The sequence below is a fragment of the Labrus mixtus genome, chromosome 7 (assembly GCF_963584025.1).
Source record: "Labrus mixtus chromosome 7, fLabMix1.1, whole genome shotgun sequence".
Lineage (NCBI taxonomy): Eukaryota > Metazoa > Chordata > Actinopteri > Labriformes > Labridae > Labrus > Labrus mixtus.
The window spans coordinates 30117877-30135572 of record NC_083618.1 but is presented as its reverse complement, the minus strand read 5'-3'; the positions used below and the strand labels follow the sequence as shown (position 1 = coordinate 30135572).

The following is a 17696-nucleotide window of genomic DNA, read 5'->3' as shown; positions in this document are numbered from 1 at the left end:
AAATCTAACAGGTTTGATTTTAGTGGAAGATCAAGACAAGAAGAAAAGTGACTTTAGCCGGATCAGACCCGAGTTTTACGACCACCTGACACCAAAGGATGGAGATGAATGAAGCTTGGAACGATCTTAGAAAATGTTCTGTGACGGTGAAACCTTGTGTGGTTTGGTTCAAAGTCGCCACAACATTTTAAAGAATAATTAAAAGATGTGAATCCAGATTATTTGATGCAATGATTACAAGCAGAACTGAGAGGGACTTTTCTTTTTAATACTCATTTTGATGTGTTTGCAGCGGTTTTGTTACGCTGACCGCAGACACACTGCAAACTAAATCGAGAAATTCTCTGGTGAAATCACGATTTGGCATCTGTGAATATCATGAATTCCTTTGATAGTTTAGTCTACAGAGCCTGTGAGGGGGCAGAGAGCTTCAGACTGATGGGACTTTTGGAGCTCAGTCAACCAGACATTTTTTTTTATTGAAGAGCAGTTTATGCAACTTTCCCACATTTTGGAGCATGTCAGATCAGCACTTCATCACTTGGCCTGTTATTTATACATCAGAAATTCTTTACATGCTTCATAAAAAAAAAAAAAACTCTTGAACGTGGCCAACAAACGATTCTTCATTTGACATCTCGACGGGCACAATGGCAGATAAGTGCTGGAAAAAGGGCATTTTAGAGTATAAATCACCACGCTTTATAACTTTTTACAACAGTCGGGAGATACAAATCTGAAAAACGACAACAAAAAAGTAAAAATCAGTCTCTAATATCTGGATGTTTGGCTTCTCGTCACCACATTACACAGAAGTTTAAGTGATGGGATGATGAACAGCATCACCTCCAGGAGTTTCTTTTCCTCTGTTTAGTCTTAACAGAGTCTTTGGTATGCAGTCTGATAGTCCACTTGAGTGTGAAGAGCGATGTCTGCTGCATAGTTGGGAGTTCAGTCACAGTCTGTTCAGTCTTTTAGGTCTGACCTTAATGAAAAGGAAAGTGCAGACCGGGTTTTTCCGTCTGTCTTTCTTCGCTACCTGCAGCCGCACGACTCCACCACCATGTCCTCGTACTGCTTGTAGACGACGTTGTTGGCCGAGTCGATGTATAGGATGCTGATCGGGCTGAGCCGCGTCGGCACGCAGCAGGTCGGCGGCGTCGACTCCGGGTCCATGGAGTTCATCAGGGTCTGGATGATGGCGTGGTTGGTGGGCTCGAGGTGCGAGCGGATGGGGAAGTCGCAGGCGCCGTCGCAGTGGAAGGCCTCGTACTCCAGCGGCGCGATGATCCAGTCGTCCCAGCCCATCTCTTTAAAGTTCACATGGAGTCGCCGTCGGTTACACCGCGGCCTCGTCTGCGTCTTCACCACCTGGTGCTGGGGGAGGGATGGCGGCAGCGGCTGCAGGGTTTTTTTAGCCCCCCTCGCGGCGGGCGCTCGCCGCATCCGTCGCTGAGTGAACAGGTATTCATAGACAGTTTTGTTGTCATGGCCTGACCTCGCTTTAATCTCGTTGTAGAAAAGATCCCGCTTCTTGCTTTTGCCGAACGCCAGGAAGAAGGCCTTTTCCTTGTTGCTCCTCCCGGGTCGAGCAAACCCGAGAGCGCGCAGGTCCACGGGGCGGCCACCTCTGTGCTCCTGGGCCTCCAGTTCAAAGCACAGCTGCTGAGCGAGCTGGTTCTGCTGGATTTTAAAGCCCTTAAAGACTTTCCATATGTCAAACACTTCCCATTTGCTGCCAAATCCGCCTCCGCCGTGCAGATCCTCCACGGTTTTGGTCTGCAGCAGAGCAGCCGGTTGTTTACCTGAAGAGCAGGTGTACAGCTTCAGGCACGGGGACGAGCCTCCACCACCCCCTCCCCCTCCTCCTCCTCCTCCTCCTCCTCCATCAGCGGCTGCAGATCCAAAGAAGGCTCTCCGGGGGTCAGACAGGCGCTTCCTCAGGATGCGTAATTCAGCCCCCAGGAGCCCGTCTCGTTCCAGAGAGCTGACATTGAAGTGATACCTCTGCCGTCTCAGCTGGGGCCCACGCTCGTCTGCGAGGGAGGACACAGACACAAAAGCAGAGACAAGAAAATAATATGAGTCAAAGCTGAGAAAAAGGCAAATTCATACACACAGAAACAGACAAGTACAGCCTGTTCCAAGAAACAGACAGATCAAATCTAGATAGGTACAAACATGCAGGTAGACAAACAGAGCAGACGTTTAGAAACACACCTGAAGACAGAATGATAAACAAGTTCAACAGAAAGTGAGTTGCTACTTTTTTTAAATCTAATAATCTGCATTCTCTTGATGCAAAGAAAACAAATATTTGCCGTCTCCAGAATCTCAGATGTCTCGATAACATCTTTGGATTTTTCAGTCTTTGACCTTTGAAAGCAGCATTTGGGAAGTGACATTCTTTGTTTCATGACATTTTAACCTCCTAAAGTTTTCTAAAATTACTCAATGAAGGTATAAAACAAAACTTTTTAGGATTGCTGATGCAGATAAAATATCAGTCGCATCCTTTGAGCAAACACATACCTCAGACAGAATGAGGATCAGGACTTAGATAAGACAAATATTTACACACATCCTTACAGCGAGCTAATATTGCTCCTGCAGGCAGATGCAAACACACACACACACACACACACACACACACACACACACACACACACACACACACACACACAAGAACATCAGGAGGAATGAACTGAATGGTGTGGTGTGTAATGTTTTCTTTTGTTGTCAGTGAAGGAAACCAGTGAACCTCCGTGTCTAAATGAAATCCAGCAATGAAATCCACTAAAGTACACACACACACTCATACACACACACACACTCACACACACACACACACACACACACACACACACACACACACACACACACACACACACACAGCAGCAGATCTCTCCCCTCTGTTCACTTCTTCTCACGTTATCCCCCCCCCCCTTGTATCCAGGACTTTAGCATGCATTGAAAAGTACATTAGAACCAGACAGAGAGACCACATCAGACTGTAAACAGACCCGTTACTTTGGACCTGCAGCTCTCAGCTTTGGAGGAAACAAACTGTCAACAACACACACACAACACACACACACAACACACACACACACACACACACAAACAAATCCTGGCGTTCCTCTCAGGAAGCTCTTAAAAAGCTCATACTGAGAAGAATTTGTTTTAATAAGCGTACAACAACATTGAGGATAAAAGTGCTTTAAAGATTGAATGTTTGAGGGGGGGGGGGGGGGGGGGGGGGGGGGGGTCTGGGTCTATGGAGTTAGAGCAGGTTGTTCTAAAAGGGGACTGATGGTTCGGCCCTCTGCTGCTCTCATACTTTGGAAAGTTATTGAACGTGATAATGGGACGTCCTCTGAAAGCTGTGACACTGCTGCATGAGTTTGCATTAAATCAAATTGAGTTTTTTTTAATGACACAGGTTTGACACGGTACGAGATGGTACAAAAAGTACAGAGGCGACCGTGGACCACCAACTCCTCCATGAAACTAGCGACCCAAATTTCTAATATTTCTTCCACCAATTGTGCTATTTGTGCTCCATCAGGTGGGACTCGAACACTTGTACAGTTCTGTAGCAGAGGAGGCTTGCTTTAAAGGGTGTTGCTGACGGGTCCATCGAGCGAATACTGAGGATTTGGCCTCCTTCATTAATGACATTAAAGGTGCACTATGTAGTTTTGGTAGAGAAATTTGAAAGTTGGAGAAGTGCACAGATTCTGTGGTATATGTTCATAACTATTCACACAAACTGTCCTCGGAGGAAAATGTGCTCCCCTGAACACTGTTTGAAGATAAAATGCTACACGAGAAGTTATGGTGGGGGGCCGCAACAGTCAAAGCGTAACTCTCCTGGTAGCTTTTTAGCTCCAAACAACATTTTTTCCTTTGAATAAAGTTTATGTATTCGGTTCAGAAAATATAGCATAGAATTGTTTCACTTTTCCAACTTTCAAATTTCACTACCAAATCTACACAGTGCACCTTTAAGCTTTCTATCACTGACAGCAGTCATGTTTCTGTAGAATGATGATTAGCCTACCTGCTGGTAAATGATGCACTCTAATTAATGGAGATGTGTACTTGCAGAGTACCACAGGCTGCTGACAGGTCCATCAGGTGACTAACATGACGAGGCATCCTTTATTGATGACCTCCCGATTTCTATCACTGCCAGCAGTGTCCTTAAAGTGGAATGATTGCTCTTTTAGCCAGACTGGTTTGGATCAAAAACCTTGTTCTGAAAGAGAGGAAGTCTGAGCTACTTCTCCACCCAAAATGAGATGCTTGTTTATGAGACAGCTCTGTAGTCTTAAACATCAGGGTAATGTTGGCCTGCTGCTTAAACACTGCAGCCCGTCTCTGCAGTCTCCAGGCTTGATTTTGGGTGAGACAGTTGACAGACAGTGAGACACTGAAGCTTCAGTGTTTAGCCAGCTTCATCGGTCTCACACAGTGCACAGTGCCTCCTGGTAGTATAAGAAAGAGGAGGCCCAATAACCAGAGCTACAGCCAGTCTATGACCTGCTGGTCGAGGTTTGAGCACAAATTGACCGGCATTGAGGGTCAACATAATATTTTACAGATTTATTTAAAGGAGCAATATGTAACTCTGACCCCTAGTGTTTAAAATGGGTACTGCAGTCCAAATTCAAAACATTATAGAGAGCTGTCTCCCCCCCCCCCCCCCCCCCCCCCCTCCTCTCTACAGTCGATGCTCTCACAGGTCACCATGTGGTGGACTCTGAAGCTTCAGTGTTTATCCAGCTCTGCATGGGTCTGTAAACCTTTCTGTGTTCTAACCTCTCTCCATTTTTCAAAAGCATCTCCAATATTGATCCTAGTTTGAGCACGTTTCTGCTCGTGGAGCTTATTAGAAACATGCAGAGGCTTTTTAGGTCGGGTACAATCACTTCTATCTGAACCACTTCTCTTGCCCGCTTCCATCGCTGCAACACCTGTTGACCTGATAACTGCTCTCATATCTGGCAAACCGAGGGGCGTCCAAAACAGCGTGTGGGGGGGTCGCCTTAAAAGCGCCTACCTTCTCTGGTCCAAACAAATCCAGAGCATTCAGGAGCAGAATCTAAAGTTAGAAGGAGGACATACTGGCTGCTGCATTGTTGTCAGAGAAGCCAGCACTTCAACATGTTTCCTTAATGATCAGATAGTAAGATACCTTTATCATCTCACTCTCTACACATCTCACTGATTGGACCTTTAGAAGAGTGCTATGTTAAAGTGTTCGCTGAGATGTAATTATCTGACATCTGAACAGCATGTTGTAATTGAGTGAGGGTGAGCAAGATAAGAAAACAGAGGCAGAAAAAAGTGAAAATGAATGTGAACAAGTGTGTGGGAAGAGCGGTGTCAGGCCATCAGTTACACCTCGGCTCTGCCCCTCCACATGTGGACGAGGTCAGCAGCGATTTGCTGTGGACACCCTAAACAAATAAAGCCCAAATTAAAAGTACATTAAGTGCCTGAAATGTAAACCTTTAGCAGAGCTAGAAATATTAAACTCTGCTCATTTAAACATTGTTTCAAACAGTTTTACACCCTAAAGATAACATTACACAGGGGGGCCACCCGACTTGTGGCTGTGAGGAGTGTTTATTTACCCTCCTGAGGCCGTATATCACTGAGAGCAGCATGACTGACCAGATGGTTCAAACACACACACACACACACACACACTTAAGAAACCCAGATTAAACAGCACACACAGATAGCATGAGCGCAGACATTTACCCAAAACTCAAAGACTCTGGAAAACGTGATTTGTAATCAAAAATCTCTGGCAGTGATGGAAACACAAGCAAACAATCAAACGACTGTCATTAAAACGTCTGATTCAAAGTCTGATTCATCCAAGTTGGTGCATAACAAGCTGGCGACATCGCTTCTTCCCGATGCCTCGCTCCCATTCAAAGAAGGATGAAGTGGATCGAGAATGACCCGAGTGCTTAAAGGTACAAAACGTTGAATTTTACACAAACATGTATCTAAATTAACTAAAAATGGACAAACCCATGTTATATATTTTTTTTGTTCAGTACTTACATTATATGAAATATTTCCGACAGTTTTCAAAGACAGAGAAATCCCTAATTTTAAGTTGTAACCGTCATGACATGTTTATCGTTGCCATGGAAACACCGGACGTTACATCAAAGGCCGCTGCATAAGGAAGCGTGAGCTGCTCCTGAAAGCTGCCGTACTGTTGCTGTTTGTGCTGCTGTGATAAAAACATCATGTAAATTATACTCGGATACATCAGCTCGCCTGTAAACATGTTCTCCTCCTCAGGTCGGTTTCGCCCGGACGTCATGACTACGGTCAACCTCGGAGGTCGTTTTCATTGGGGAGAGCCCCCTGGTGGTGGAGTTCACAAACTGTGACTTTAAATTCTTTGTGCAAATTAATGAATAAATGTGTAAAAGAAAAAAAAAAGTCTCGATGTTGTACAGCAATTTAGAAAACATGTCTTCTTAGACTTTTATGGAACTAGCGTTGTCACGGTAACAGAATTTAGACTTCACTATGATATCAGTGAAAATCAAATGATTTCGATACTTGTTCAGAACCACGGCAACAAAATGAGAATACTCGTCTGTTCTTCTTTTAAGTTTCCAGAAATGGAAGCAAACTTATTCCAACTGCCTAAATTAACAAATACATTGGCAACATTTGTGTTTGTTCATGTTTCGACAGGGACACCTCTCTGTTCTCTGCTCTATTCTTAAGAAACATAAATGTAACTTTAACACCAAAAGGACTTGAGGAACCTCATTATATGCGGACATGTGAATCTGAAAACGCCCTCGCTGCTCTCTCTCTTATGCTCGTGGCAGCTTTTGATTAAAATGTCATTGACAAGTTTTTTTTAAAGCTTTGGTACTTTTGGATACCATAAATAATAAAAAAAACACAATATGATACATTTAAAATGCTTAGATATAAAAAAAACTGACGTTTGACAACTTTAATGGAACACTTCTACATTTTGAGCAATAACTGAGTCTGCTGCTACACGGTTTAACATTTCCCTGTGTTACTACACTCCCTCTCTATGCTCTGCTCAGCAACGAGCCCCCGGAGTATTACAGAGACTCCAACGTCTTCTTTAGAAAAAAAAAAAGACCTCAAAACCCGGCTGGCCTCAGGCTAGGGGCCGAGTCGGGCAGGGTATCTACGATCTTGATGAAAACAACCGAAATAAACCGAGTTAAATAAACTGTATTGATGCTTGTCCACTTTGGGCTTCCGTACAGAACCTCTTGAGGTCACTAGTTAAAAATGTTGTATAATGTATGCATAAATGATCAGGTCAAGTCCCTCCATAAAACCACAACTACAAGTTTTTATACTCTGGTTTGGCAGGTATGAGAAGAACGAAATACTCAATAAATAATGAGTTTATAGAGTTTTTACAAGGTGGTGTTTGACGCCTTTGGACAGAGCCCAGCTACCTCTCTCTCCACCTTCTATTCTTTATGCTAAGCTAAGCTAACAGTTGTTAGATCCAGCAGGTATCAAAGCTTTATCTAAATCTCGGAAGATAGCCAATGAGCATGTTTCCCCAAAATGTGGAACTCCCCCTTTAACACACAGCGTTTAGTGACATTAAGATATGTGATAGCTCACTCAGCCTCGCTGCAGCTTTGAAGTCAGTTCCAGCACATTTATGTGTAACAGAGTCATCTCTTTTCCCATCATCCCCTCTGTGTGTGTGTGTGTGTGTGTGTGTGTGTGTGTGTGTGTGTGTGTGTGTGTGCAGGAGCAGCTGACCTTCCTGACTCTCCTCCAGATGCTCTAACTCCTCTTACCTCATGAACTCCTCTAACAGGCATGTCTACATTTAGACAATTTACAGCCCTGTTTCCAGCACCGCCCCTCCTCCGGAAACCTGCAGACAGCAGAGTGCCTGACCTCCAGTTCTCTCAGTCACATCGCCCAGACGCAAATCAGACATCCATCATCTCCACATCAGCTCATGCTCATCCACTCAGCCTCTGATTCCTCGGCTCAGTGCTTCTTAAGTCTGACATTTTCTGATTCAAATACGGTTTATAAGCACCGCCGCTCATCTAATAATCTAACTAGCCGCAATAGAAAAGATGGATTTCAAACCCAGGTAAAAAAAAAACACTCTCAATTTAAGTGTGTTACTGCCAAACAGGGTTTTCATGCTAGCAGAATTTCCAAGCTTCAAAATAGATTATTCAAATTATTTAAATTAAATGATTCAAACTAAATTATTGTTAACCAAAAGTTTCAAGATAAAACCTTCACACTGCCTGAATTGCACAAATATGTTGGCACCGTTTCCCCACCGTACCGTATACTGCGCTCTCCTTGGTAGGCCTATTGATCATTTTGACAACCATCAAATTTCAAAAGTCCTCCCTCAGACATGGACCAACCTTTTTTTTATTCTAACTAAACAAAAGCGATGAAGATCCATCAATTAGTCTTTGTTGTGTCCTCCTCAGGAAAAGGGAAATTACTTTAAACCTTTGAGGATCTTGTGTGACAAATGTTCAACATCATGAGCAACATGTCTGAAAAGAGAGAAAGAGGGTTAGTCAGCGGGTTGTGTTACCTTGCCCTTTATCCACGAAGCTGGTGATGGTGTTGGCCAGACCCGCTTCATGCAGCGCGCTGCTGTTCAGATCCCCGGTGGAGAGAGACCAGTACAGCGACAGCATGTAGTCGTGGGGGGTGACCAGCGGCTGCTTGGGATGCGTTTCCCGGTTGTTTGTTTTCGGGGGTTTGAAGCCGGTTCCCCTCTGCGCCACCACACCCGCGCTCTGCTGCTGCTGTGCCTGCGCCCCGGGAGCTCTCTGAGGTGGCGCGGTGCGTACCGGAGAAACGGCGCTCACTCTTGGGGCAACTTTCCCAAATTGTTTCCCTGGCAGGCCACCCCTACCACCACCACCACCACCAGCAGCCGCGATCCCGACTGCTTTCCCAGCTGCATGCGCGCTGAAAGCCGCGGGAGCGTGCGCTTTAACGTGAGCATCCCCGGCGGGCGGCCAGGAGCGCACAGCCTCTTTGCGCCCTAAGCTCACTGGTCTGTCTCGTTGTTGCTGCTGATGCTGCTGCTGCTGTGCACGATTCAACGACACTGATCCGCCGCGCTGTAACGAGGATGAGGACGCAGATTCCTTGGCTGCAAGTTTCGTTTTAATAACAGCCGTTTCGCCCTTTATTAACGGTGGACCTGCGCGGATCCGCGTAATCCTCGCTGGACTCACCGGTGCAGGTTTCCAAGTCCCAGGAGCCGTCACCACTTGCCTTCCAGCGGTTGCTGTTCCCCCGGTGCTCACCCGGCGGCTCTGCTCCCCTTCCCCGCCGCCTGCTACCCGCTCCACTGCCTCTCCAAGCCGATGCTGTTGGTGCTCGCTCGGTCTGGTCCGACTGAGTGAACCGAGGACGGGATGCAGGTAAATGAGAGTCCAGCAGCTCAGCAGGAGGGACAGACGCTTCACAACTTTCATCCTAATGTCCTTGAGTCTTTATCCAGGCCGTCATTGTATTAAACATCAGTCCGTTCAAAATGAATTGATCCGTTGGATTAAAATAAGAAGAGGGAGAAGTCCTGTTCGGTCCGAGTCTCTCATCCTCTGAGTTTGTTCTTTGCTCTGAAGGGAATGAAATAAATCAAAAGTGCCTCTCTCGCTGCAGACACATGCGAGGTTGTAAAAGCAAAGATGTGGACTACAAGTGAGTTTAACAAGTTGAAGAAACAAATCCTGCAAACCTATATTCTCCCATCCGTCATCTGTAAGCACCATAGTGCTGCAGAGATCCTGCCCGTGGTAGAAGTGCAGAAAATCCGAGAAATAAGGCTGAGAAAAAAAGTGCTCTTGCTTCAAACACTCCACGGCACGATTCTGCTGGATATCTTGTAAGAAACTTCTTTAAATCCCACTTTTTTTTTTCCAACAGAGGCAAGAATGGCGTAATGCCGCTGCCTCCGGTTTTTTTTTTTTCTCTTTCCCTTCAAAGTTTGAAATCCGTCCAGGGAAAATATTTCACTCACACACCAACCTGCAGGTGCTCGAAAAAAAATCCTCCAACCAAACCTGAGCGCAGGAATCGGACACGGAATTCCTGAAAGTCGTTTTAATTACGCCGTGATGTCATGCTGTCTAAAGTCATTTAACAGCAATATTCTCAAATCTTCCTCCCCTCTTTTCCACCAATGACTCGCACGAGCTGTAACACAAAATGACACAAACACTCCCCCCCCACACACACACATCCCCAAACTTTGCATTATGTCATTTAAAGCGAGCATTTTTTCTAAGGTTCCACTTTCTCCACACAACAAGCTGAGAGGGTCAGATGATGTCAGGGGAGTCACACACAAGTCATTGAAGAAACATTCAGATCTTTTACTGAAGAAAAACTCTCACAATGGAGTTTCTCTATCCACATATTTTACAATACTTGGGGTCTGGATTAAAATGTACGGAGGCCCGAAGAGGACATGCATCCATACTTTTTTAATTCACTCAGTTCTCCCCATGATGACGCCGTCATTTCGGTCTGAAGCTGAGATCATCCTTTATTGATCCCCAGTGGGGACATTCAAGGGTTGCAGCATAACATACAAGAAGAGCGTGCTTATGACTACACACAAAATAAGCATAGATTGGAATAAAATTAAAATAAAGGTAAAGGGACAAGGTATTTACAACTATTAACTAGCGAGTATTGAATAAGCTATGCAACAATTAAAGGGGTCATATTCTTCTTTTTCTGGTTTTATATGCTCTTTAGTGTGTTTTCCATGTGTCCTGTGCATGTTTAGGCACATCTATGTGCAAAAATTCAAAGTCCGCAGAAACGCGGCTTCTCTTACGTCCTCCTGTTAGCTGTAGCATTAGCCGCATGTAACGCTCGGTTCTAGCCCCCCTCAATTTTTTTTGCCAGTGTGACGTCTTGTCAGTGTGAGATCACTGATCTAAGCCCATTGGCTCGTTGTGGCCCAGCAGCTCATGTTGCACGCCCGTTAACTTCTGTAGCACGCCCATGATATGCCGTAGCCTGCGGTAGCACAGTAGTGCTAAGGTGCTAATGTTTTTGCTCCCCTCTGAGCCAAAGTGGCTGCATTCCCAATATGGTAAAAGGGGCGGGACATTTCCGAGAACCGTGCTGAGCGACTGATCAATTACGGCAGAGCTGACAGGCCGACCAATCAGATCAGACTTGGCACACGTGGGGACTCTGAACGTGGGCACTTCAGAGCCTTAGAGAGAGAGTCAGAAGAGAGCCGGTGCATGGAGCGACAGAACATGAAAACAGACACTTTTTTAGAACATTAGCTATTTTGAACATACTTTAGTAGGTACATAGATTAAATATACAAACCTCAAAAAGGGCATAATATGGGCTCTTTAAGTTCCAAACTGTACACTAAAGACTCTACAGACACTGAGACACAATAAGTGGCAGGTTTAAGTTAAAGTGACAGAGTTGAGATAAGGGGACAAAAGTGAACGATAAATATAAAAATAAACATCTAGAATGTAATATGACATGAGTGACAGTTTAACTTACAGTGCTTTCACATGTGCAGAAAACTCCTGATATGAGAACGCAGCAGGATATTCTCCGGAGAATCCAGCTCGAGCCAATGGGAGGAGAGGGTGACGTTTGTATACTGTCTGGGGCCGCTACGATCTCTGTGCAAGTAATGAACCTGCTGCATTATGTTTCCTGTTCTCCAGTGTGTTGTTCTCTGCTCTGTGGTTGACATTGTGATTCTGTTGAACAACACGTAGCATTGATATATAAAGACAAATATTCTACTTCGGAGTCACTCCCCCTTGAAATGTGCAGATGTGAAAACAGCTTTAGTGTAGTGTGTATGAAATGATTGAGGGACTCAGTGACAGGTGAGAGTGTTAAAAGTTGTATAATCCCAGGACTAAGGCAAGAAGCATATATATAAATCCGCTAACACTGGAAGCTCCTTTTCAGACTTAGAAATACAAAGATTTCCCATCTCAGGGGAAAATGAGGGCGGGATGCACGACCATTCAAAAATACTACCAGGTTTCTAATGATACAAAGATTAATGTAAATGGGTGAAGTATCCCTTTAAGGTTTTAAGGTTTCATCGACACACCGTCAGAAGAAAAGAGCTCAGTCCTGTCTGTGGACGTCTACGTTTACATTCTCCACTTTTTAATTCCTTTACTAAAACACCAAAGACCAGGGGACCTTTATTTGTTTCTCTAACTCTATGTAGGTTTTATTTATCATGTTTCAAAGCTCAGCGTCATAAATTTAGTTCAGACCAAGCTCTAGAAATAATTACCAGCCCAGAAAAGTTTGGGCTCAGATTTGGAGATCTTGGCAGTCGACGGGGGTCTCTGGTGGTTTGTAACACAAGCTGTGTTTCTCTTAGCGCTCCAGCTCTCTGAACTCTCATTCTTTATCCTCTCTTTTGGAGTCTTTTACTGCACAGCTCTGCGTATGATGGATGAACAGAAGTGATTGGATAATATGAGGCTGTCATGGATCACACATAAAGCCGACCTGATCCAGTCGATTTGACTAAACGGCAGAGGGATGTGAGTAACTGTGACTGTGAGCTGCAGCAGAGACGAGGCTCACTAACAGTTTTATGTTTTCTTTAATAGTCAGATACACCCGGGCCTGCTGCATTAACACAGGACACTGTTGTTTTTCTCTCTCAGGCACTTCAGTCTGTAGATGTATTTCAGTGTGCCAGACTGACGTTATATGCAGATAATTGGGCCATGCAGGACCACAAGTCAAAGCATCAACTCTCCCTGACTTTGATTTGAGTTAATTGCCACAGAACCACTCGTTTAATGCCCTTTAGAAAACAAAAAAACATAGCTGTTGGTTTACGCTTAAATTAGAGGTTACTAGAAATGTCAAAATGTATTATGGTCTGTTTTTGTTTCGCCCAACACGACCGTTTTGGACGCCCCTCGGTTTGCCAGATATGAGAGCAGTTATCAGGTCAACAGGTGTTGCAGTGATGGAAGCGGGCAAGAGAAGTGGTTCAGATAGAAGTGATTGTACCCGACCTAAAAAGCCTCTGCATGTTTCTAATAAGCTCCACGAGCAGAAACGTGCTCAAACTAGGATCAATATTGGAGATGCTTTTGAAAAATGGAGAGAGGTTAGAACACAGAAAGGTTTACAGACCCATGCAGAGCTGGATAAACACTGAAGCTTCAGAGTCCACCACATGGTGACCTGAGTGAGCATGGACTCTAGAGAGGAGGGGGGGGGGGGGGGGGGGGGGGGGCAGCTCTCTATGATGTTTAGAATTTGGACTGCAGTACCCATTTTAAACACTAGGGGTCAGAGTTACATATTGCTCCTTTAAATAAATCTGTAAAATATTATGTTGACCCTCAATGCCGGTCAATTTGTGCTCAAACCTCGACCAGCAGGTCATAGACTGGCTGTAGCTCTGGTTATTGGGCCTCCTCTTTCTTATACTACCAGGAGGCACTGTGCACTGTGTGAGACCGATGAAGCTGGCTAAACACTGAAGCTTCAGTGTCTCACTGTCTGTCAACTGTCTCACCCAAAATCAAGCCTGGAGACTGCAGAGACGGGCTGCAGTGTTTAAGCAGCAGGCCAACATTACCCTGATGTTTAAGACTACAGAGCTGTCTCATAAACAAGCATCTCATTTTGGGTGGAGAAGTAGCTCAGACTTCCTCTCTTTCAGAACAAGGTTTTTGATCCAAACCAGTCTGGCTAAAAGAGCAATCATTCCACTTTAAGGACACTGCTGGCAGTGATAGAAATCGGGAGGTCATCAATAAAGGATGCCTCGTCATGTTAGTCACCTGATGGACCTGTCAGCAGCCTGTGGTACTCTGCAAGTACACATCTCCATTAATTAGAGTGCATCATTTACCAGCAGGTAGGCTAATCATCATTCTACAGAAACATGACTGCTGTCAGTGATAGAAAGCTTAAAGGTGCACTGTGTAGATTTGGTAGTGAAATTTGAAAGTTGGAAAAGTGAAACAATTCTATGCTATATTTTCTGAACCGAATACATAAACTTTATTCAAAGGAAAAAATGTTGTTTGGAGCTAAAAAGCTACCACCAGCAGCAGGTCATAGACTGGCTGTAGCTCTGGTTATTGGGCCTGCTCAATAACATAATAAAAACTTCTGCATTGCCTTTTTTTTCAACGACGGAAGTTGCTCCTTGCCTGATCCCGGTACAGTCCTGGGATTATACAAATGACTGTAAAACATGTTCCCCAAATTAAACATGCTTTGAAACTACCTTTAGACATAAACTAAGCAAACAGCCTGCATGCTGCACATTATCATGTACATCTAGTGATGAATCACTACTATGGTATGAGACACACCCCTCTGGAACCAGTAGAACAGCTACGGGCAAAGGAGGTCTGCAAAGCTCCACCTCCCCCCTGACTCATCTGAGACAAAACAGGAAACGGTTTATTCCTCTTTTGTTTAAAAGGACAGACACACCGACTAAGAAACAGGCGATCAGATTCACCCCCACAACAAACAAAGAACTCCTGCTGAGTGAGCAGACTCCAAAACCACAACACTACTGCTTCAACCTGCTGATTCTCCAAACGCTGAAGGTGAGTTTGACAAAAACAGGGTGTTAAGTGAAAGTAAAGAAGTGGGAGAGGAGCCGTGACTGACTGTTCTTTACATGTTACACTGTGTTTTCAGTTTCCCCTCGGGCGTGACATGGCTTTCAGATCAGAGGAGAATCTGAGCTGCTCGATCTGTCACGACATCTTCAGAGATCCAGTCGTTCTGTCATGCAGCCACAGCTTCTGCAAAGACTGTCTGCAGAGCTGGTGGACTGAGAAACTAATGTGCGAGTGTCCGGTTTGTAAGACAGTTTCTCCAAATAAACACCCGCCTGTAAGCCTGGTGCTGAAGAACCTGTGTGAGGCCTTCATGTTGGAGAAGGATAAGAACCCTCCTGAGGATCTCTGCACCTTACACTCTGAGAAACTCAAACTGTTCTGTCTGGACCATCAGCAGCCTGTGTGTCTCGTCTGCAGGGATTCAGACACGCACACAAACCACACATTCAGACCCATTGATGAAGTCGCACGGCAACACAAGAGGAAACTTCTGGAGTCCTTGAAAGAAAAATTGCAGATTTTCAGAAAAGTAAAACTGAAGTGTGACCAAACGGCAGAACACATTAAGGTCCAGGCCCGGCACACAGAGAGGAGGATTAGGAAGCAGTTTAAGAAGCTTCACCAGTTTCTAAAACAGGAAGAGGAGGCGAGGGTGGCTGCGCTGAGGGAAGAGGAGGAGCAGAAGAGTCAGAGGATGAAGGACAGGATGGAGGCTCTGAGCAGAGAGATAGATGCTCTCTCAGAAACGGTCGATGCCACAGAGGAGGAGCTCAGAGTTAAAGACGTCTCCTTCTTACACAACTACAAGGCTGCTGTGCAAAGAGTCCAGCAGCGCCCCCTGCTGGATGATCCTCAGCTGCTCTCTGGGGCTCTTATAGACCAGACCAAACACTTGGGGAACCTGAGCTTCAACATCTGGAACAAGATGAAGGACATGGTCTCTTACACTCCTGTTATTCTGGATCCAAACTCTGCTCATCCAGAACTCATCCTGTCTGATGACCTGACCAGCGTCAGACTCGGAGAGGAGAAGCAGCTTCCCGACAATCCAGAGAGGATTGATAATTATAACTCTGTCCTGGGCTCTGAGGGTTTTAACTCAGGGACTCACAGCTGGGATGTTCTGGTTGGAAACAGTAAAGTCTGGACGCTGGGTGTTTCTGCAGAGTCCGTCAGGAGAAAGGGGCGCCTGCAGTCTGGACTCTGGGGGATATGGTTCGATGAAGGGGAATACTCGGCGTGGTCACCACCAGCTCCAGCCACCGATCTCTTACTGGGGAGGAAGTTTGAGAGGATCAGAGTGAATCTGGACTGGGACAGGGGAACTCTGTGTTTCTCTGATCCGGATACAAACACACACATTCACATGTTCAAAGACTTGTTCACTGAGAGGCTGTTTCCCTACATTAACACAGTGGATGAACTCCCACTGAGGATAGTTCCACTGAGGGTCCGTGTGACCGTGGAAAAGACTGTTTGAGACAGAGAACATTGAACTTGTGATATTTTAATCTTAGAAGAAACATTTACTGTATAAGCTCCTGCTGTCCTTTCATTTCAAGGATCAGCTAAAATTACACATGACACTCACTGGTCTCAACGTGGCACTACAACAACCACGATTACAGCTTCAAATCCTTTAACAAAGGCTTCTTTAATTATTTATTATTTTAACCTGTGAATATATTTGTGTCTTTGCATAAACCATTGGTTCCCCAACCTGTGGTTTGGGCCCTGGAGGAAGTGACAAGAGTTTGTCTGACGTAGATTAGGTTTGCACATTTGAACTAAAATCATAATAATATACATTTTCGGCGCCTCTGAAGTCACACAAGTAAAAAAATCAGGGGCCTAAGTACGAAGAGTCGCTAAGACAATTCTCAGAATCAGGACATTTTCTAAGAATTTCCCCTCAAAGTTAAAGACTAGATCCTTGTAAAGATAAAAGTTATTCACAAAGTGTCTCAGCCCTTAAGAGAGCTCCTAAGGTGTCAAACTGTGAGGAGTAGTGAGGAGGACTTTAAACAGGATGAAGAGCTTCTCAAGCTGAGGAGAAAACGGAGAAAGGTTCTGCAGACACTGCATGAAGAAGAATCTTTTTGACTCATAGTCGGGCAGAACAGACAGACGTTATTTATGTAGACATCTCTGACTTTCTTCAGTACAAAGTGAGACATACATGTTGGATTTGTCTACAAGCCTCTTCACCTGCTGGTGTAACTCTCAGTATGTGAAGAAGCTGCTGCACAAGTGAGCATTTTAAACATATCATATCAAACTAAAAGTCATTGCTCATATTTTTTAAGCTAAGGTAGGAGCTCTCTGGGAGGATTCTCTGAATGTTTGTGAATATGGGTTCTGATCTTGTTGTATGATAACTTGTGTGTACAAGATAATAACTCGCACAAAATGCAAGTTCGGAAGATTTCAAAGGCAGTCTGTCTGCACATTTTCTAGAAATGTTCATGTGTAAAAACAGCTCAATGTAAAAAAAAAAAAAAAAAAAAAATTAAATGTTTGGGCCTTTTGCCTTCATTGGAGAGGACAGCTGAAGAGAGACAGGAAATGTTGGGAGGGGAGAGTGCAGGATGACATGCAGCACAGGGTAGAGGTCGGATTTGAACCCATGGCTGCTGGGACGAGGACTATTGCCTCTGTACAAGGGGGCATGCGACATAAACACTAGGCTATCCGGCGCCCATAGAGGCAAATGTAGGAGCAGTTTCTACAAGAAGAAGAAGAAGAAGAAGAAGAAGAAGAAGAAGAAGAAGAAGAAGAAGAGGAGGAGGAGCCCATGGACTTTTTGTCATTTATTCAGGGAAGACTTCAGGGCAGATTATCCCGAGTCAGGAGACAGGAGGTTCTGTAATAAATGGTTAGAAGCCATATTTTCTGCCCATCTTTGTCTGAATGTGCTTTTTCCATGAAAGGACAAATATAACTCAGAGAGAGAGAGAGAGAGAGAGAGAGAGAGAGAGATGGGTGTGTAGGCTGGACCGGTGATATTTAGACAGACAGGGG

At 44.8% G+C, this 17696-nt stretch overlaps 2 protein-coding genes across 2 annotated transcripts; one reads left to right on the top strand and one right to left on the bottom strand.

Annotated features, from left to right (window-relative positions):
- Positions 1-458: 458 nt before the first annotated feature.
- Positions 459-10184, bottom strand: gdf5 (growth differentiation factor 5). The gene is made up of 2 exons (XM_061041575.1): positions 8627-10184; positions 459-2036 (listed from the first exon to the last, which is right to left on the bottom strand). Exons 1-2 carry the CDS (start codon positions 9522-9524, stop codon positions 1036-1038), a joined length of 1899 nt encoding a protein of 632 aa, XP_060897558.1. The 5' UTR covers positions 9525-10184; the 3' UTR covers positions 459-1035.
- Positions 10185-14273: 4089 nt separating this feature from the next.
- Positions 14274-17459, top strand: LOC132977145 (nuclear factor 7, ovary-like). The gene is made up of 2 exons (XM_061041576.1): positions 14274-14657; positions 14752-17459. The coding sequence occupies exon 2, from the start codon at positions 14770-14772 to the stop codon at positions 16153-16155; it is 1386 nt and encodes a 461-aa protein (XP_060897559.1). The 5' UTR covers positions 14274-14657; positions 14752-14769; the 3' UTR covers positions 16156-17459.
- Positions 17460-17696: the final 237 nt, after the last annotated feature.